This window comes from Lichenostomus cassidix, chromosome Z (assembly GCF_008360975.1).
Source record: "Lichenostomus cassidix isolate B80296 chromosome Z, HeHo_3.0, whole genome shotgun sequence".
Taxonomy (NCBI): domain Eukaryota; kingdom Metazoa; phylum Chordata; class Aves; order Passeriformes; family Meliphagidae; genus Lichenostomus; species Lichenostomus cassidix.
The window spans coordinates 16,595,081-16,617,421 of NC_139511.1; the positions used below are offsets into that span (position 1 = coordinate 16,595,081).

At 42.2% G+C, this 22,341-nt stretch overlaps 1 protein-coding gene across 2 annotated transcripts; it reads left to right on the forward strand.

Moving 5' to 3' along the window:
* Positions 1–2,424: 2,424 nt before the first annotated feature.
* Positions 2,425–17,007, forward strand: ZFAND5 (zinc finger AN1-type containing 5). Of its 2 annotated transcripts, none has more exons than XM_085043848.1 (6): positions 2,425–2,802; positions 5,959–6,116; positions 6,529–6,640; positions 7,015–7,112; positions 14,971–15,096; positions 15,350–17,007. In XM_085043848.1, the coding sequence occupies exons 1-6, from the start codon at positions 2,429–2,431 to the stop codon at positions 15,496–15,498; spliced, it is 1,017 nt and encodes a 338-aa protein (XP_084899974.1). In that variant the 5' UTR covers positions 2,425–2,428; the 3' UTR covers positions 15,499–17,007. The 2 variants fall into 2 exon arrangements, with proteins under 2 accessions (XP_084899974.1, XP_084899975.1); XM_085043849.1 differs by lacking the exon at positions 2,425–2,802 and adding an exon at positions 3,616–3,771.
* The last annotated feature ends 5,334 nt before the right edge of the window (positions 17,008–22,341 follow it).

Here is a 22,341-nt window from a genome sequence, read left to right on the forward strand (position 1 = left end):
AAAGATACATGGCCAAATAAAGCAAATAATTTATCTTCCTATTGCACTTAAAAACAGAAGCAAACAAACAAACAAAGAAGTAAAAAAACCCCAAAAAACAAAAACAAAAAAACCCCACCAAAACTCCAATACAAAACAAACAAAAAAAACCAACCTTGCATAATTTAGACCAGTGGTCTCCAAACTTTTTTTGATGCATCCATACTAATGAAACATTTTTAAGCCCACACACCTAGTGTATATATATGTATATTTATCATTTATATACATACATTGCTGAAGTTCTAGTATTTTGTTCCTGCACCCCATTGCATCATCTCATGCACCCCACCTTGGACACCACTGATTTAGGTGATCTAAGTAACTTAAATAACTGCAGTGCTTTGGAGGGCAGCAACATGCAAACATTCTGCAATGTTGCAGAAAGCAGTTGGATGCAGAAATCTGTCATCCCTACAGTCAGATACAGTTTTCCAGTCATAAATCGAGACTGTGAAACCACAGATTATATTCTGTGCATCGAGTTTGGCTTCAAAGTAATGCAGTCACTAGAGAAATTAACCTAGTAGCTGAGCCAGCCACCAGGTAGTCTGTTGATACAAAACCATCTAAAACACCATCAAAAAGCAAGGTACAAAAGTATTCCAGTATCAAGAGCTCTTGAGGGATGAAAATGAGACATAAGAGAGAAGGATGCGAGGATTTGCACAAAGAGAATACTATGCAGACTAGTCCATGAGCTGACATGACTTTTGGGAGCACAGCAAACTCTGAAGGTTAAAATTAGTCTGGACAAGACTGATGTCATTGGCACAACCAGGAGAGGAAACTGTAAACCACTGGCCAGGATCAACACAGCCAGCTACATTGAGGCACTTGTTCAGCACAGTCACAAAAATTCACAACTCAGCATGCCTTAATCACATCACAGTTAAAACAATTCTAATATTATAATAATACACATATAATTATAATAATAGTAAATTATTATCTTGTTTTACCTAGAGATGGGAGTTCACAACACTTTCAGTAGTACACAGAAAAAGAGCATGAAGACTGTAGTCTACCCATTCTCTACATTTATTTTATTCCTTACAATGAAGGTGAGATACTCAAATGTCAGTATTAGAGAAGAAAGTAGCAGGGAGAAAGTACTGGCAGTCTTTTACTATCCTCCTTAGGTGAAAACTTAAAATTTTATGCTATAAGGTAGTCCAACACATTTTAGAGAAGAAGAATACATGTGAAAGGTGTATGTGAAACTCCAACTCATCCCTCTGTTGGACTGCTTACCATATACGTCTAAAAACAATGTATCTCCACCAAACCATTTCAGGGATGCTACACTTCGAGTCTCTTCAGAAGGTACATGCCCTTCATCAGGTGGTGAGCTCACAATATTTCAAACGAGTACCTGGAATTCTGCGGCATACCATCAGATTCCCAAACCACTCATTTCCTGCTTCCCTCACCTGCTAAGTTCCAGGAACCCACATACTTGAAGAATTCACAACATGCAATCAGAAACAACAGCTGTAAGACAATGGACAAGGTATGTTTCTGGTCTACAAGTATGTTCACCTGCGAAAAAATTTTTAATGTGTGTCTCTAACCACTTCCTCAGAAGGCAGCTTGCATGTGATGCTGCTAAGGAGGTCCAAAATCACAGCTGTCTTCTGAAGCTGTGGGTTCTAAAGATGTGCATATTATTTTGCTCGTTGTGGTGAAATCCTAAGGTTACCCTGGGAGTGTCTTTCTTTTATGGATCCTTGATATTCCAAACATCAGAAGTTAGAAAAGGTCTTCAAAGCAGCTTTTGTGAATCTCACTGTATTCTTAAGGTACTGGCCACTTAAAGGGTAAGAGACTGTCCAAAATGGCAAGTCGAATAACCTCTTTGTCATTGGATTAAGTAAAATGTGTGGCTGCTCTTTTATTCTTTTTCTTTGCTTTTTTTCGGTTTTTTGGTTTTGGTTTTTTTTTGGTTTTTTTTTTTTTTGTGACGGTCTGTTCTTCAGAGCAGTGAAAGGACTATGTTGTCAGAAAACCGGCTGTGAAATTAATAATTGGGCCTTTAAAATTGGAAGTTTTCTTCTGCTTCGGGGCAAAGCTCCTGCATTTTTACTTTCCATCTCACAAGATGCCTAGATCTTGCAGGTAAATTTAGCTCAAAACGAAATACCCAGGAAAATTATATTCTAAAGGCCACCCCCGTTCTCTAAGACTCGATGTGCCGCAGCGTCCCTCGGACACCTAGCGGTAAGCAGGCGCTCACCCCGGGGGCCTCGCTGCCTCCCGTCCCGTCCCGTCCCGTCCCGTCCCGTCCCCGCCGGGCTGCCGCGCTCCGTGACGCGCAGGGGCGGACCGGCCGCGCGGCGCTGCGCCCTCCCCGCAGCGGCAACGGGCGGAGCGCGGGCAGGCAGCACGCATGCACCGGCGGGCGGGCAGGGGGAGGAGCCGCGTCCGCAGGGCGGACTGGGCTCCTCCCTCCTCCTCCTCCTCCTCCTCGTCTTTTTACTCCTCCTCCTCCTCCTTCTCGTCACCGTCTTCTCCTTCGCCCTCGCCGCCTACCCGCCTCCAGCGCTTTCCCGCCGCCCGCCTTCCACGCACGGCGGGTCCCGCCTCGCGCCGCTGCCGACACGGCCGCCACTGCCGCTGCGGAAACAAAGGAGCGAAGCGGCGGCGGCGCGGCCGCCAGCCCGGCGCCCCCCGCAACCTCCGCTCTCTCCGCAGCGGCCCGGAGCTATCCGCGGCGCCTTCTTCGGCACCCGCCGCGGGGTTTGTGGCCCCCGCCGGGAACAGGTGGGTGCGGGGTGGCGGGCTGGGCTCGGCTCCGTGGGGCCTTAGCCACAGCGGGGTGTGCCCGGGCCTCCTCTCTGCCGGCCTTGTGCTGTCCGGCCCCCGGTGCGGCCCGCGGGGGGCAACGCAGGCGGCGAAACAATGAGGTTCCTGTGGCTGGCGGCGACGTGGGGCCTGGCGGCGGCGGGGCCGACCGTGACTCAGGCGGTTGCGAGGAGCGGCCCGGCCGGACACCCCCGCCCGCTGCCACCGCTCCTCAGCCCGGCAGCCCTACGGGTCCATTGTGTCCGGGTGTCGGAGGAGGCCGACGGGGTGGGGGACGCCGCTAAGACGCGCGGCGTTGCGGTCGCTTGGCAGGGGCCCCCCCTTTGTCTGAGTCAGCCGCCAGACTGCACCCGCCTGGGGAGCGCCCGGTGTCGGTTCGCTTTCCGTGCCGACACTGGGCTCTGCCTCGCCCGAGCTCGGCCGTCAGCGGCGGGTGCGGCGCGCAGCCCGTGTGCGTTCTCCTTTTGTTTTGTTCCTGTGTTTCTCGTGTTTAATCGTGATGTCTCTTTGGGAGGAGGATGTACAGGCAGTTCGCTATTTAGGTCAGTGAGCCCATCGCTAGCGCGGTGCCCGGGTGTTGTGGCTGGTTTCAGCGCGCGTCGGGACCCTCGTTTTTGTCGTTGAGCCGCCAGTGTGGGATCGCCCGGCGGGACGGAGGCGGCCCGGCCATGGCCTCGGGGCTGGAGGGGTGACTGAGGTGCGCGGCCGGGTCGCTAACGGGGTTTACCCGCTCCCTCCCCCGGGCTGTGCCGGTAGCGGCGGAGGTGCGCGGCCGGGGTGGCTAACGGGATTTACCCGCCCCCTCCCCCGAGTTGGGTCGGTAACGGCGGAGGTGCGCGGCCTGAGCTACAGTCGGAGCTAATTCGCCGTATAAAATGGATCTTCCTGGTCTCGGGAGGCCCCGAGCCTGAACGAAACATCTCTGAGGTGAAGACCTGCTGCTGCTAGAAGGGGACCTTTTTTCAATTATCCTTTAGCCTCCTCTCAGAGAGCAGCGGCTGCGTGTAACTCCAGCCGTCCCGAGCCGCGGGCCGCGTTTGTGGAGCGATGGTTGCCCCGCGGTCCCGATCACGCCCGGCCGCGGCACCGGCGGCGGGCTGGTGATGCCGCATTTTCTGGGCTGCATGTCGGCACCCGCTCCCCGGGAAGGGAAGGGCAGTCGGATTTCGCCGACGCCTCCTTCCGCCGGAGCCGGCGGCCTGCGGGAGATATAAATAGGGACTGACTTCAGCGGGCGGCGGGGGCGGCCGGGCGCCCCGGGCCCGTCACGCCGCCGCCTGACGGGCGGAAGCGCAGGCGCTCGGCCGCCCATGTGACGGACCCGCCGCGGCGGCAGCCCGGGGCTCCGTGCGCCCGGCGCAGAGCTGCGGGGAGGGTCGGCCGGGCTGCGTGCGGGGCGCCCGGACTCCCACTGCCGAGAGGCGCTTTGGAAGGAGCGCGGGTGAGACTCGGGCCGCCTCCCGGAGCCTGGGAAAGTACGGCTTGGTCAGCGTTGGGTAGCAACGACTTGATCGTTCCGTTAGGGGCATGCTTGTCATGTAGTGGAAGGCTGCAGACCAAAGGCGCTGCTGTGTGTCTAGTTTGTACTAGGGTATTAGAGTTAGCACTTAAAGCACGATTTAGTGAGTGGTGAGATTTGTTGTAGCACACTAATTGGGAAGTTAAGCAGGTCAGTTGATGTTGGCAGTCCGTTTGATAGCACGTTGATCTTACCGGGTTATTAATGAAAGGGCAGAAGTCATCTTTTTTGGTATTATATAGATGTAGCTGTACAATACCAATGACAAGATTTTTTTTTAGGTTTACTCTAGTTGGGTGAGGCTTTTCTCTGGCTCTCTTGACTGGTTTGGCTGTAAAAGTGTGAAGCCGGGTTGTAGCCAGAAAAGACACTTATTTATACCTGGAAGGTGTTAAAAAGCTATAAATAGTACAGCTATTTATACCTGGAAAATTAGGTCCTGTGACCACCAGCAGGCAAGCAGGTGAATTTTACTTGTTTACTTTCTCCTGGTTTTGGTTTACTGAGATTGCAGAAATTTAGTTTAGCTAAAGGCACTCCTGTCAGTGTCACTTGCATTACTGGGGGAGCATAAATTTACTACTTGTAGTGCACTCTCTCTTCAATAGAACTAGTTTTTTATACCCTGTAATGAATTCATTTTTAGCATTTTTCATTTCTAGCAAGTGTCAGCAGTCAAATATCTCTTATTGTGACAGTTTCTGAATAGGAGAACAGCAGTCTCAAGCTTATACTAAAATGTCTTCGGATGCCATATGCACAGCTTTTACTAAATTTAAATTTTAGTGCAATATTATTACATGTCCTCAATTAGTAGCAAATGCATGATTACTACGTTCCAGTTTTATTGCCCTTGGGAATCAAGGATTTGGTTGCTGTGCTGTTTTCTACTAACCTTGCTTTGCAGAGCTTAACAGGCAGTGAAGGTGAAAACCTTATTTCTAACATGCATCTGGTTCATGTCAGAGAGCACTGATTGCTTCTGGCAAGCTCAGAATATAACTTGATTAAGACAAGGGTTTTTTCATTTGTAAACATGCAAGCTATATAATAGAACATACTCAACAGTTTGGAGTTAATATTATCTCTCTTGGAAGAGTATTGTGAGAGTAAGTACTGCTAATAGTGGAATTAGCCTCAAAATGATGCAAGATCAGCACTGAAAAAGCGGAGCTTTTCTGCTGGAGTCAAGAAAAAATAAGCTATGTTATTTGCCGGAATTGTGTTCTGTTTATAAACTTGGTCTTGCTTATTCTGTGTATCCCTGTTGGTGCTCAGAGGCTGGTACTTAAGGAGGTTCTTTTTGGCTGTCAAATTAACCTGCGTACGCAGCTCAGTGCCCTACAAGTATATCATTTCCTCAGTATTAGTTTTATGACACTTTTTCTTATCTTAAAGGTTCATAATGATGTGTCTAAGCAAGAAATTGCGGTCTTGAATGGTATATTAACGTTCTATAACTCTCTTTAAGAATGGTGATGTCACTTTGGGGGGCAGGGTGAGCAGACATACGTTTAATTCTTCACTACGTTTAACCCTGCAATTGGTTTTGCTGACATGCCAGCCCCTAATGCAGTTTTTGGTTTTATTAACAGCATCGAGATGACTCAGGAGACAAACCAGACCCCAGGGCCTATGCTGTGTAGTACAGGATGTGGATTTTATGGAAATCCTAGGACAAATGGGATGTGTTCTGTTTGCTACAAGGAACATCTTCAACGACAGCAGAATAGTGGTAGAATCAGCCCAATGGGTAAGGGTATGGGGAGTTGTTGGGGGTTTCTTTATTTCTTTTAAAGTAAAACCTACAGAGGATTATAGGGAATACTAGAACATTTTTTGAGAACTTATGAAAGCTCTACTGAAAGAATGAATATTCAAAGAGAATACTATTTTAAAGTACAGTAAAGATAAAAATACAGTTCTTTGTAATGTGTTCTGGTTTGCTTGGCATTCGACCTTAACTTGCTTTCCCACTTAGCCTCTTCTGTTAGCATTTTCTCATGCAATTTGTATTTTCGTTAAGTAAACTGTGTCATTAAGTTGAAAGTAATAAGCAGTAGAAGTGAAGGTTATATGCAGACAGTTCATAGTTGTATAAGAGACTATTTGATTAATGTGTTTTCTGAAATTTGTTCATAACTTGTCAAATTCTTGTTACATAGGAACAACCAGTGGTTCAAACAGTCCTACCTCAGACTCTGCATCTATACAGAGAACAGATACTAGCTTAAGCAACTGTGAAGGTGCTGCTGGCAGCACATCTGAAAAAACAAGGTAAGTCAGGGTGTACTGTGAGGGTTGAATGAGCTGTGAATGTGCAGCACGTTGAAGGCTGGCAGCAATCCTGCCCTATTGCAGTGGGTTTCTGCAGAGCAAAAAAGGACCAATGACCTCACAGCATGCTATGAATCCATGTAAATTGAAAAATCATTCAAATATTTGGTGTTGTACTGCTGCAGTTAAAGGAATGGTTTATATTTATCTGCAGAAATAATCTGTTACAGGCTTGCCTGTTTTCTTCTAGGGAGACTAAAATAAGAGTAAAAAAGTGTGTTCTGAAGGTAGTTCATTAATGGGTCTGGACAGTTCAGGCTTTTATTATGAATGTAAAACTAATGTAAGTTCTGTTTCACTGTGCTTGAACACAGAAACGTGCCTGTTGCCGCTTTGCCTGTAACGCAGCAAATGACAGAAATGAGCATTTCAAGGGAGGAAGAATTAAAACCGAAAACAGAGACTGAGCCAGGTATGTTCTCAGAGTGACCCTGGACATGGCTGGCAATTATTTTAACACGAATGGAGGGTTTGTTTACTTTCTGAGTAGACATCTCGTGTTGTGATGATGGTCTTGAAAAATGTGTTTAAGATGCTTCTGAGTACTCTATTCTCAGAATTAAGAAAAAAGACTAGTTCCAGAATAGAGTTTTCCAATACATGTTCAATGTTGGTGAAAAAATCGACACCTGTGAGAATGGTTTTAGATCCCTAACATAGGTTTTTCAAAGTGAGACACTCTAAAATCACATTTGGGCAAGGTGTTCAGTCTTAAGTCAGACCGTTGGGATTCTGTATATTAACTAGCAGTACAGTTCCAGCTGACTCATGGCAGTCAAAATGGCTTGTTGTATTTGGAGAAGGCTGGTTAATAAATTCCATTCTTCAGAGGAGGAGTGAGGCTGTGGGGGAAGAGAGAATATGTCGTTTAAAAACATTAACAAAATTTGCTTAGGGTTCTTGGACTAATTGAGTAATCAGTAGATATAACCAATGTATTGTTTCAGGGATGTAGGGTAGTTGCAGCTTTAATTGCTGTGTAGTAATTGTCCATTTAACAGTTCTATTCTCATGCTGGGTAGTTGTAGGTGGAGTGGTAAAACTTGAAAGTGTAAACTATTTCTTGGAGGGAGGCAAAGAGGGAGTGACAATTAGCTTGCCTACAGCTCGTGAGCAGTTGAATTCACACCAGATTGTCCAAATGGATGTCTTAACACACTTACTTTGTACTTTACCAAATCCAGACCTTTTTATTTAATTTACCAGCTCTGAAACAGTATTAAAAGCTGATGTACAGTAGGAAGTCGGTTCAGTCAAGCTGAAGATAAAATCTATTTTTTCAGTTTTGAAGTCAGTGAGATGAAAATGGCATCAGATGTTACTCAGTACTGTATCAGAGTGATTTTTATCTAGTTATATCTTTGCCAACAAAGAGTGGTCTGACACGTGATGTTTAATTGCTCGGTATTTGTACAGAGGGTTTTGCCATTTTCATAAGTCATGCTTAGTCAAGGTTCTGTGACACAAACTGAAGTACAGTTATACAATATATTGCGGTTTTCATTATGGGAAGAAATTTTTGCAGTTATTAAATTTCTGTAACTGATGTCATCTGAGGAGGCTTTCATTATGTGACTGAAAAGTAATTCAGACTTTATGCTACAATATTCATTAACCCATCGTGCCTTGTTATGAAATGCCGCTGGAATGTGTCAAGAAGGAAATAGGAATACATAAAATGGTAATAGTGAGGAAATCACAGGTGACTTCACTTTTCTTAGAACTGTTGTCATTTTGCCAGCTGTAAAGAAAATCTTTAGTTATTGTTGACATACTACCTGTTTTTCACGTGCTGTGGGTCAGCTGTATGGTAGGTCACGCAACTCACTATTGATTAGAAAGGGGGAAAAAATCCAAAGCAGCTCAAAGATGCTTATGAATTGTAATAAGTGATCTCACAGGTTGGAACCAGTAAAAGCTGTCACAGGCTTGTGTAGAGATGACTGGAAAAACTACCAGACAACTTAAACGTCTCTGGAAAAAACTTAGACCTAAACTACCTCCTGAGAGAAGGTAAATTCATGAGGCAGCCTCAGCTGCTGTAACACCCAAGTTCCCTTTTAAGTTGTATGATTTGGCACAGATCCTACATAGCATAACATAGTGTCCTTATGTACTATTCTTAGGGTTTGTTGGACATCTTAAATAAACAATGTTGGCTCTATTGAGTGGTACATTACTGTGTCTTGCAGGCAAGAGAACTGGCCTAGACATTTTATAAAAAAAAATAAAAATTCCTGGTGTGTCTGGACCAGGAAGATTTGGTTTTTTTAATCTTCCTATTTTTCCAGTAGCATCCATCTATGTTGGTCTCTCAAGGACAAAATGGAACAATGGTAAATAATACACATCACCTAAGAGCAGCAAAAGTTAATACTTTCTTTGAGGTGTGATTCTCTGAAATGCAGTCATAGAATTGTTAATGAAGCACAGTGTAGCTATAAGCACACCCTGATGCTGCAACCAAGTGGTAATAGATCATGAGCTGTATCTTCAACAGTAGGAAGTTACATTCTCTTCTGCCAGATGTTCATTAGCAAATGAAATTTTGTGTGCTTCCCTTACAAGTGAGAAAGTTTAAAAGAATGATGGCATCTGGTAAACTAATTTTTTTTTAGCAGTCCGTAGCATAAAATTACACTTGTTTGCTTTTGGAATTGAAACAACTGACTAGAAGGTGAAGTTTAACAAGCTCCTTTCTCTTGATTTTGTTGGTTTTTTGCTTCTTTGTGCAGGTTGAGGTTGCAACCTTGATTCATCTTCAGAGCAAATCTTCTGCTAGAACAACTGTATTTTAACATTTGCAAAAGGGCATGATGCATGTAACTCGGTTGTAATTTGCAGGCTGTGGTTTTTTATAACTTGTTGCAGTGGGCTAACTCTGACTGGATGCCAGGCAGCTATCAAAGCCTCTCTATCACTTTATTTCACAGCTGGGCTGGGGAGGGAAAACAAAATGAGAGGTTCATGAATTGAGATAAGGACAGGGAGAGATCCCTCATTAAATACTGTCACAGTCAAAACAGGCTCAACTTAGAGATATGAATTTTTTACTAGGAAAATCAGAGCAGGATAATGAGAAATAAAAACAGACTTCTTCCCATCCTACCCTCCTCCCAGCTGTACCTCCTACCCCAACAGCACAAGGAGACTGGGGTTGTGGTCAGTTCATCACCTGTGGTTTCTCCTGCTGCTCAGTGAGACGAGTCGTTCCCCTGCTGCACCGTGGAGTCGCTTCCACAGGAGATAGTTCTCCATTAACTTCTCCAGCCTGAGTCCATCCATGAGCAACAGCTCTCTGTGAGCTGCTGCAATGTGAGTCCATCTCACGGGCAACAGCACCCCTCAGACTGCTGCAGCGTGGGTCACACTTCCACAGGGTGCAGTCCTCCCAAGGACAGGCTGCTCCAGCATGGGAGCAGGGTCCCTCTCTCCACACATCTCCCCCAGGGTCACAGCCTCCTCTCCAGCACGGCCCTGCTCTGACATGGAGTCCTCTGTCGGCTGCAGGTGGATCTGTGCATCCCCATGTAGGGACAAGGCTGCAGGGACACAGCTGCTTCACCATGGGCTGCACCATGGGCTGCAGGGGAATCTCTGCTCCAACACCTGGAGCACCTCCTGCCCCTCCTTCTGCACTGACCTTGGCGTCTGCAGAGTTGTTCCTCTCACATGTTCTCATTTCTCTCTTCTCTGGATGCATTTACAACTCTGCAAAAACTTTAGTTTTTCTTTCTTAAATATGTTATCACAGAGGTATTACCACCATTTCTAATTGGCCCGGCCTTGGCCATCGAGCCATCAGGGATTGGCTCTGCTGGACATGGAAGAAGCTTCTGCCTTCTCATAGAAGAAGCCACCTCTGTAGCCTTCCACTATCAGACCAGGCGATGCAAAACCAATACATCACAAAAAGTAAATGGTTTTGAAAACAAGTGTACTTAAACAACCGTATTGTTTTAACCCACAGCATATTTTTAGCATTTTCTTAGACTTTTGTAGGTCATTACCTTAGTGAATGATCAGCCTTTAGTCAGATCTATAAGCATTTACTGTCACAGTATCAGCACTGGGTCAAGGGTCTAGTCCTTTTTGTGGTTGTTTTTTGTGGTTCTTATTTAGGGTTTTTTTGTTTGGTTTGGGTTGTGGGTTTTTTTTAATGCAATAGTGTTCTGACTTAGGGAGTACAGTTATATGCAAAGCAGCATTGCTTATAAAAAAGTAAAGCAGAAACTGTAAATTGCATGTTCTAAAAATACCCAAATATGGTTAACTTCCATGCACGCTCTAACTTACTGTTTCACTTCATGAATTCAGCAGCAGTGGTGTTAGACGACAGCAAGCAGTTGTCTTGGTTGGCACATGTCTCTCTGCTTTCCATCAAGCCGTTAGGGTTAGCGCTATTTTACAGCTGTCCTGCATTCAGGTTGAGAGACCCTGTAATGGGTTACTCTTGCTGTGTTGTAGGTAGAGCCAGTTTGTTCCAGGCAATTTTGTGAGTATGATGTAAGTAGGTAACTTATAAGATATGGTAGGATCAAAATAAGTAAATGATGTTCCTTATATCTGGTTGTAAACTTCCTCTAAGTACTGAAGGGCTTGAATAACCTGTTCCCAGAGCTTTCTCATTTCTTGGCTGAACAGCCCCATCTCAGCCTGTCTTCATAGGATTGGTGCTTCAGCACCCTGATCATCTTTGTGGCCCTCCTCTGGTGTTAACCCAGAAGATTTCATATTTTTCCTGTCCGGAGGACCCCACAGCTGGATTCAGCACTCCAGGTGGGGTCTGACAGGAGCAGAGTAGATGGACAGAATCCCTTCCCTTGATGTGCTGGCTACTCCTGTTTGGATGCAGTTTGCTTTCTGGGCTGCCAGCGTACATTCTTAGCTCATGTCCAGTTTTTTATCCAGAAGAATCCACAAGTTCTTTACTGTAGAACTGCTCTTAATGAGACACACTCTGTGTCTGGGACTCCAGTGACTCCAACCCAGGTGCAACACCTTGCGCTTGGACTTTTTGAACTGCATGAGTTCTCACGAGCCCATTTTTCAAGTTCATCCAGGCCTTCCTGTCCAGATCCTCTCCTTCTGTTGTGTCAACTTCACTGCTCCAGCTGCATGCTGAGGGCACGCTTCATCCCACTGCCTGTGTAATTGATGAAGATGCTCAAAAAGAGTGGCCCCAAGAGAGAGCCCTGAGGGACTCATCACCAGTCTCCACCTGGACACAGCCATGGATCACACCTCTGTGGCTGCATCTGTCCAGTCAATTCCTTATCCACCGTATAGTCCATCCTGCAAATTTGTTTTTCTCCAGTTTGGATATAAGGATGAGAAAGTGCATGCATGCCCAGTAGGAGCTCTTTTATGGCAGTGTGAAGTGTTTTACTGGCTAGTAGTTTGCTTCATCTGAACACTGCTACTGAGGTAACAGGTCTGCAGGTACTAGTAACCACTATTTTCCAGCTTTCAGCATTTCTTCAGCTACCTATTCTGTGGTGAAACAAGCCGTCTAAAGCACTTTAACACTGTGTGATTTTAACACAGTGATTTCTGGCATGAATTTAATTTAATATCTTGAGGACTGAAATTGTACTTGCCCAGTTGGATTTTTCTTTTGTGTTAAAGGAAGCCTTTGTGACAGGCAATTGTAAGAACAGTATTTTGACTTAATGGGCTCTTGATGGCGTGGCAGAACAACTACAATTTTCAATATTTTTTCATCTACAGGTTGATGAAAAAAGAGTTTTGTTCTGAGCTTTAGGGGGTAGGGTGGTCAGCTTTCCTTCTGTCCTAGCTATTACTCAGAAGCACATTTATGAACATTTAACATAAAAACCAGACTAAAATCTGCTGGCATAAAATAATAGGAGAATCCTTTATGGAGAGTAATAAATGGAACATTTTAGTTTGGATTTTGGGGGCTGTGTCCCCTCTTGTCTTGGTGCCTTTTAGAGACCATTACTGCATGTTGTGTACTGCTTTTCCTCCTCAGAAGATGTTCAAGTTGTGTAGGAAGGATACTTTTCAGCAGCCCTTTCAGGAAATGTATTGTTGCAGTTTCATGGGATCACTTTTCAATTTTTGGGTTGCCATTGTTGCAGTTTCTTGATGCAAAGAAGGAAGTATACATGTAGTAATTAACGACATTTTCCCAAGATGGACTTTTTCTCAGATGCTTTGTTTTGTGGTAGAGTGACCTACTAAGCTGTCTCTTCAACTTGGTAATTCCTGGGAAGTTGCTGTTTTCATTTTTGCTTCCTTGTTCACGTGTGTTAGGCAGTGATATAAATGGTTCTCTTCTGATTTTCATTTTCTCTTAGTGTGTGTTGTGAGTGACATTGTGACACTATTATTTTTCCCCTCCCTCTACCTTTTCTTTTGCATATGATTGAAACAACATGGATGCTCCCAGGGCTCAAATTTTAAGTTGGTTTTGATGTAGATGAAGCTTTCCCTTAGCTAACTACACCTGAAATTGCAATGTGCATGTTTCTGGTTTCTCGTATTTTTCTGCCTTGGCTTACAATTAGCATTTCACTTGGAAACAAACTAGAAATATAACAAATCTAAGAAAGGGATTTAACCAGGTTTTTTGGGAGGTGTTTTGTCTTTTTATTTTTTTTTTTAAGGCCGTAGCTAATGGCTGTTAGCCAAGGTGCGTAACATTCCAGTAGGTACACTCAATTTGTGATATTGCTGCTTGTTAAGCCAGTTTTTGGTCACAGGCTCTCTAGTAGATAAACCGGTGCTGAACACTGCATTTCTTGGGATTTAAAGACAAGTTCAGAGGGTCATATTTGTTCCTATGGAAAATCTTAATCAAAACAAATTGTTTAAAAAAAAAAAAAAAGCTCAAGCACTTGTAGCAGTACTAGTACTTTTTATCCTTCGTGCTTGAGAAAATAGCACTAACACTGAACTTCCCAAACTTTTTATAAAAAACAGTCTGCAATGTGTTTAAAAAACAGGGTTGTAAATTACCTTGGTCTTTCATCAGGACTGTTGCTGTAATGTGGAAGTATAAGAAAATGTTAGCAACTGCTTGTATTACTGCATGAAATTTTTTAGTGATGAGCACGGAAGGTGCCCTGTTACTTCTGAGAGCTTGTTGCTTATAAATCTTGCTTAGATTATGAAGTCTTGCCTGGGGCCTTTCTTGTTGTACAGTAAATTGTGAAGTTTTCTAGGTGTTTTTAGGATATCTTTGAATGATAATGCAAGCACAATTTAAAAAAACAAGTACCAATCCAAAAGAATCTTAACTAACAAACCATATTTGTATGGAGTTGATTACATATAAGTCCTTGAAGCTTGTATGCTTCATTTATTCTGGAATGCTTTTTGTAGTTAATAGATGTTATGATAGATGTTATCATACAGCTGGGAGTGTTCAGCAAACTTACACAAACAGCAGGTATTACAGTTGGTACAAGTGCATCTCTCAACTTTCCTTAGCTCCAGTTTCGGATATAAAGAGGATATCAGTCAAAAAACTAAATTTCCAGGGAAGAAAGACCCGTTTGTTTCAATTAAACAGCAATGTCTAAAGATGTTCTAAACATGTCTAAAGAGACAATTGAGAATGTGTTCATTTTTACTGTACCTGCTTGAACACTAAAACTGAATAAATTACAAAAATACAGATATGCAATGCAAATCTGCACTTTGTTATTTCAATGAGGGCTCTTTTGAGCTGTGTGTTTTGTAGCTGTGCTCTGGATCTGTCACAGAATCAGCAGCTTGCTAGCTGCTGTCTTGGTGAACTGCTTTAGATACCTGACTTCTGGAGTAGTGGCAAAACAACCCAGTACTATTGCACATTACTGAATTTCATTTGCTTCTAAAATACATTCCTGTTAGTTATATTTCCTACAGGTTCAGCAGCTTTAGCTCTGACAATATTGTTACTGTTTTAGATTAAATGTTACTTGATCATATGATTTATTTATATATTAAATGTGAACATGGAATTTCTGTCATGCTTTTCAAGCCCATATAGGTATAATGAATAAGTGCTATATATTTTCTAGCTAGTAGATGTGTGGGGGGAAATCTGATTGTCTCAAGTACAGTTGGAAGGGATGAATAACGTACCTAAAAATCCGTATTTCTGGTTCACATTTTTAGACTAGTCTGTGAAGTATTTTAGGCAACAGATGTCAGTGTCTTAGTGGGTGAATTAATCCTTAATGTATGCATGCTACTGAATAGCTAGTGAAGTCAGCAAAAGCAAATTTAACCCTTATTTCCTTTGCTTGCTGTAACAGTTGTTACTCAACCAAGCCCATCAGTTTCTCAGCCTGGTACTTCAGAGAGTGAAGAGAGAGCTGCTGAACTGCCGAAACCAAAGAAGAACAGATGTTTCATGTGCAGGAAGAAGGTTGGCCTTACAGGTATGAGAACACTGTCAACTTTAAACAAATTTGCACTATTAGTTACCATTTGCTAGATTGAACTTTATAAAATGTATTCTATTAAACTTAGCAACTTCTTCAGAATTCAAACAACTTAGTACTACCATTTATTTTTCTTGCTCTGTATGTCATAGTAGACAAACATATCCCCTTTGTAGTGACTGCTCCCTTAATTAACAGCTTAATTAAAATCTAATCTTCCTAGTGAAATTGCTTCTTTTTCTGTCTACAGGATTTGACTGCCGATGTGGAAACTTATTTTGTGGACTTCACCGTTATTCTGACAAGCATAACTGCCCGTATGATTACAAAGCAGAAGCTGCAGCAAAAATCAGAAAAGAGAATCCAGTTGTGGTGGCTGAAAAAATTCAGAGAATATAAATTAATGTGCTTGTGAAAAGACTGACTGACTTTTGTGGGGCTTTTTTTTTCAATACATCCTAAAAAAACATGAAAAGAGCAGGTGCATGGTCATTTTCCTTTGTTTTCCAAAGTTTTACTTCTAGTCCTGTCTGTCTAAATAATATTTCAAATGTTCGGGTGTTTGTTACAGGCAGAATTGGATAGATACAGCCCTTGAAAATATATATGCCCTCCCCAGAATAGATGGATGATCAGAAACCTGCACAGGAATACACATGCACAGGGGACAGACTCTAGTTCACATGTGCCAAACAGATGTATGCAATCTGCATGTGTGCAGCCAGCTCTGCCTTTTGAGATGTGCATGAGGTATTTAATGTTTGGCTAATGTTACATGCCTGTTTTGGAGAAGGATACATCAAAACGGTTGGCAGTCTACTTCTATCATTTAAAATCTCATTCTACTTTTAGTTGCCACACTCCATTTTAGTTTTCCAGCAGAATGTGAGCTGTGTAGGGGGATCCACCATCCCAGTAAGATAAGATGAGTGTTGATGCCATACTTAAGTCATTTAAAAACTGCACTGAGAAAAACAAAAAATCAGATAGATATGAGAAGAAAATTGCTTTGGAAATTATTATATTAAGTTTAGAATCTTGAAAAAAGTTCCCAAAGGAAATGTCCTGTTTAGGAGCATATGAACTGGCCTGCAACAGAGTTGTCTGCTTTTCCTTGCATAGCTAAAAATGTTGTGTAGCACAATATTGTAAGATTGGTTTTAAAAAAAACAGTTACAAATGTTTCTAGACATACCACAGCATCTCTTTCAAGCAGCACAGGTCTAAATAAGTTGCTGAAGTATTAGAACAGTTTATTATTCATGTACTACTTATGTTTTGTGTGTTCCAAGTTCAGAAGAATATTAGTAATTAATTCTTCTAGTTTTAAATGTAACAGTTGCACCGTTCTGCATGGAAAACCATACCTAACATGGCTGCTGTAGACTTAAATGGTAGCTGGAACCACTCTTGGAGGGCTGCTTTATCATTTTTAATTGTACTTGGGTATAGGACTGTAGTGTTCTTGGGTGTATTGCATGGGCTGCATTATCTACGGCATTGTACAATAACAACTCTAGAAAAGACAGTATTCTTCACTGATGCTTGTCTGGTAATATATATCACTTCTGTGTTATAATGGAAGGGGTTTTTGTGATGTATGAAACTTGTGTTTTTTATATAAATGAATACAGTTTAGACTAGTGTTGTGGTAATGCCTGTTCTCATCTGTAAATAGTTACATTCATACACAAGGCACTACTCCTGACCTGATTTTAGTTGCCAGTGTTCAGTCTTGGTTTTTACTTCTCTATTAAAAGTCAGGTTTTTGCTTCTAACTTTTTTCTTCTGAGTTATTAGATATGCAAACATGTACAGATAGTTCATATTTATGTATTGCACATAAGCTACCCAGCATCTATCCTATATTGTATTATGTAAATAATAAAAATAATGTACAGAAGGAAATACTTCCTTTTGTGGTAGTTTATTGGTTTTAGTTCTTGCTCTAATGAGACTGTGCCCTTGTAGAGGGTCAAGTGCAAAGTTTCATATAAGTTCTTATAGATGTTATCTTACGCTTAAGCTTGCCTATGTCCTTATTTGGATATACCAACTTCTGAGACAACTTGCATGAGCAACTGGAATACAGGTAACTTACTCCATAGCCTGACAAAAATGGTGGCAAACACCAATCTGTTTTAAAGGGAGCAAAGGAAAGTATTAGCAACGACCTTCAAACTTATTTCCAGTGGATCTGTTGTGATGGAGCCAGTACACTGACTAAACTATTCCATCCACATCTTCACCAGCAGACCTGGGCAGAGTTAATGTCAGTGTCAGCAGCCAAATACAGGTGCTAAATACACCTGGCTTATCCTTTCCAGTGGGAAGGAAAAGGACACAATACACAGCACATTTTGCCGTAGAGGAAGATTTCTTCAAAACAGCATAATCCATAAAAATTGCTTGTATTAGAAATGGATAATGTGTATCCCACCAGTCAGTGGGATAGTCAACGTGATAAGGTAATACTCCAGCCACTTTGTACACCTCCAATAAGGGAACACAGGCATGCTCCGGAACTTATTTTCCTGGGTGCATTTTAGGACTTCATCATGAAACTGCTTTAAAACACCAAAATCACAATTTTTCTGCCTTTCCTATTAAACTAACATTGGTGACTACTACAGCATAAGACAGTTCTTTGTTTTTTCTGTTTGAACCTGAGAATGCCCTGTGGCTGGATATTTGAGGAACTGTCTGGTTTTGGTACTGTCTCGGCTAGAGTGATTTAGGACTGGTGCTAGTACTTACACGGTTAGTTAATGATTAGGGTGGTCTCAATCTCAGTCTGCTTTTTTCTGTACAAAGGTTATACTTGGGAACACTTGTTGAAATATTTATCTTGGCACATCTTTATAGGAAAGTATGGAATAAAAATCCCTCTTGTAAAATTGTGGGCTGTATCATGTAAATTTTACATAAGTGGGGTATTGAGCCTGTCCTCAAAACTAAGTCTGCAAGCTCCCTAGAGCTTTGTTCTTGTAACACTGTATACAGTGTGTAAAATCACTCCTGATCTCTAATTCTGTTGAGGCTGACTAGACAAAGGAGGGGCAGCTTGGTTGAAGAGAGGAGGTATTGACAAAGTATGCGTGTAGGGACACTACTTAGACTTAAGTGCAAACACTGGTACATCTTCCAAGAGAGAAAGAATCGCTACACACATCACTGATCCTCATTTAACGTTTGCCTGTTAGGCTGAGATCTTTTTAACTACGACATAAACATAGTGTTCTGGGAAGAGTCTCACTTTGTTCCAAACAACATTACTGGATGATGGTTCACAAACAGAAAGGACCATACAAACACAAGTAGATTAAAACACCTAGGTCATGAAAAACTTCGATATTCCTCAATCTCTGAAATGCTTGTCTAGCCCTAAGTGTTGTGGTTGTGCACTACTATTTTCTACAGGATTCTGGGCAGACTTACTGCCAGCTATTACTGTGAAACCCAAAATTTGGAATGTAAGGATGACCTTCCTGTGGTGGTTCCAATGCTGATGAACTGCCAGATGTGCTTGTTGGTTGTGATACATAAGGATGCCATGGGGTCAAGAGCCCCTGACTATCTTCATGTACTTGGGTCATTGAAACTATACTATTGATCTTTGGTTACTCTCCTTATTATTCACTAATGTAAGGGAATGTTACAGATGCTTGAATTTGTCATGGTTCCTAGTCACTGACAGGCTACTTACGGATTTGACTCGGGTCTGCTCTCTGTAATAATTCAAAATGCGTTTTTCCCATGTTCCTAAGCTGCTCCACAGTATCATCTGATGTTTCTGCTTGGAGGAGGAAATGCACAGCAAATTAGGAAATTGGTTTGTTTCAAGTATCCAGGTGTGTTAAATAGCTATGATTCAGCTGCAAATGGAACGTTGCTCTCTGTATGTGTAATTTTTTTGCCTGTTTCATTAGTTTCTCAGCCAGGCAGAAATGAGAACACATTTCGTCAGAAACAATGTATTACTGACTCCCTTGATCTTTTCCTGTGATTAAGTACCCAGGATATTTGATGACTGCTTTCTGATTTAGGAGACACAAAGGGCTCTGGCAGTACACCTGAAATTACCTGGATGGCATAGGAATTGACATAGGACAAACCTGAATAGTTAAAAAACTTCAGCTGGAAAAATAATTGATGACTATTTTTCAAAATACAGCACAGGAACAAAGTTCTGTCTGTGAGTGCAGTGAGAGCTTAAATGCCATTTTGCAGACCTGAGTTATCAATCTGCTGTAAATACTTAGCAGAAAGTGCTTCAACCTTTCAGTTGCCTTTTTTTAGAAGTGATTTAGTGATGGCCAAAGAAGGAGGGTTGGAGTTCGGGGGTTTTTTTGCTGAAGAAAATACAGAGACCATTTCTGCTTGAAAGGGCATATCAGCCTATTAATACAGAACCAAGGACCGGATCACTCATGCTATGAAGAATTTAATTCTGTAGGATGCAGATTAGCAGAATATCAGAAGTCTGTGATTTGATGTAACTTAAGTGAAAATAGGGATAAAGATGGGTGTACTGAAATAAATACAAGAATCAACACCTATAATGGCAACCAAAAGCACTGTTGTATTTATGTAGGTAAAAAAATACATTGTTGTATTTGTGTAGGTAAAATCTGTACAATTTTAAAAAATGTTGGTAATTGAAATTACGAGTGTCATAGCTTCCTGAAGAAGCTGTCTCATACTCACCTTTTATACTAGATAGTAAGATGCAGATGACAAATTCTGGTTTTAATGCCAATTTCATTTCAGTGTGTGTTTCTCTTGTGGTCTCATGGCCAGTATTGTAGCAATGTTGGAAGGTGGGTTTCTCAGGTGAGTGTTACTTTGGCTTAAACCGCCAAATAATATCTGTCTTTATTTAACCCCCTTGGGGTACTAGTTTTTCCTGTATCTACAACCAGTTCACCAGCTTTTATTTGCATGCAGTAATAAGCCTGTTTATCACAATCTGAGGTTTATTCAGTGTGGAGAGAAAACAATAAGTGGCATAATTATATCCACTCTTGCACCTAAGTTCAAGCAGTGCATTGTAGATCAGGAGTTGGACTTTGATGATCTTGTGGGTCCATTCCTACTCAGAATATTCTGTGATTCTCTAATCATTGTGTGATGAGTCCCAGTCCAAGGCAGTTTAAGTCTTACTTAACTGACTGTGGGCATATGAGAGGGTTGTAGGGTTAAGTGCCTTCCTCTTTGTAGGTATTTCACAGGTTGCTCATGAACTGTGTCAAGAGAAGGCACTTCCAGAGCCCTACTCCTTTCAGGTTCCCATTGGGACACCTGTAAGTGCTGAATTACTGCCATTGCTGTGAGATGCTATTTTAGATCCATGCACAGATGACAACATTTCTCAATTCTCTTACTGTGACTGTGGATCAAGTTTTTTGTTTTGTTTGCTTTTTTAATGGTTATGCTTGTTTGGGGTTTAGCTTAGCTGTGTGTGTGTGTGTCTGAACTGATGTGGCTGTGTCTGAACTGATTTTACCCTTCTCCATATGCTGCTATCTTCACCATGGTTTGGTTTGGGTAGGGAAAAATCAATAGTTTTAAATGCTTTGTTTGAGGATTTTACCAGGGTTTTGAGTTTATTTTGATGAGGCAGTGAGCACTATTGATGGGAAGTCACTTTTACACTTTTCCTGGCTAATGTGTTTCTGAGTTCTTCCTATAGCTCTTAGATGCTACAATAATTAAATCAATATAAATGGAGCCAACATGACCTGAAAAGGATAAACTAAAGCCATGATTCAGTATGGGGCCCTGCTCACTGCAGAAATTTTCTATCAGCTTTATGTTTCCACTAGTCATATCTCTCAGTCCCTTTATCCAGTGTCTGAAAGGTGTCATTAAATGTTGACTCGGCCTATTTAAAAGTGTGTATCTGGACTTCTCTTTATTGGTTTATTTTATTTTCAGATTTCAGCGATAGCAGTCTTGACAGGTAGTTACTGCATTGTGTTGTCTGAAAGCATTTTGGTGCTGATGTTTGTTGACCTTGCAGGCATAATCTTGTGAGAGGTGTTAGAAGCAGGAGGCATTTGCTGAGCTATTGCATGGCAAGCGTGTAGGTGAAGAAATGCTACCTACAGCTCAGACCTTTCACATTTGGAGACCTTAAATGCCTATCTCTAATATTTTATGCCTGATTAATGATTTTTCAATATAGCATGGTAGAAGGAAGTCACACTGAATCTTCACTTGGTAGTATCATTGAAATTGTAGCACAGATCTGAGGAAAAGCAAATCAATTTAATTCAATTCACTGTTCCTCATTCTTGTTCATATTCTCTTTACCGTAGTGCATATACATGTTGTTTAAAACCCACCCAACCTGTGTCACTTTCTCATGAGGGCTTTCCTTGAGTGGAAAACATTTTTAGATTTGATTGAAGTTTTCTTTAGAAGATCAGTGAGTTGGGTGCATGATGACTATACCCTGAGTTCCCAAGGGAGCCTGTGAAACAGTTTGTGCTCAGGACTATTTGCCTTTGATAATGCTTCTGGGAGACCAGATCAGACTAGGTTTAAACAGGATTAGGCTAAAGTAGATTTTCCTTAGCTGTATTTTAAGTAGCATGGGATTTATGAGGAGAAAGTAGATTTATGACCCTGGAAAAATCTTGATCCCTTTCCATCTGGTTTCAGCCTTCAAAGTGGGACTGAGCTGGTTCCTTTGATTGCTGGACTCATATGATGGATACATACAGGTTTGCCCATACAGATTTCTGTATTGCTGCTAGAATTTCTGCCCGACCTTGTATGACCAAAGTCTTGGATGTTTTGCTGTCAGTTCAGGCACTGCTGGAGCTCCTGGGAAGTTCACTGAGTACTGGATCTAGTGTGAGGATGATGCACAGACAGGCGGGATAGGTGAGACCACTATGCACAGATTTGCACACACTGCTGAGGAACTGCAGTTTCGGTCTCAGTGCTCAAACAATTTGGCTGGTAGCTTCAAGCATAGCAGTGATACAAAGATTAACATTTGCCATCGTGACTTCAAGGCTTGCTAGCTGAATGTGAGGCAGTCACTTGCAGGTCGCAGAAATAGCTTTACATTTGATTTAAGGAGATACTTTTGCTGACACTAGTTAGTGATTGTATGTCTGGACCTGCCAATAAATAAAGGTCCAACAGTAGTAGCAGTTTATTGGCTTCTCGACAACATTTTCTAACCTGGAGTTTGGAAATTGTACTGTGTGAGGAAATGACCTTGAGACT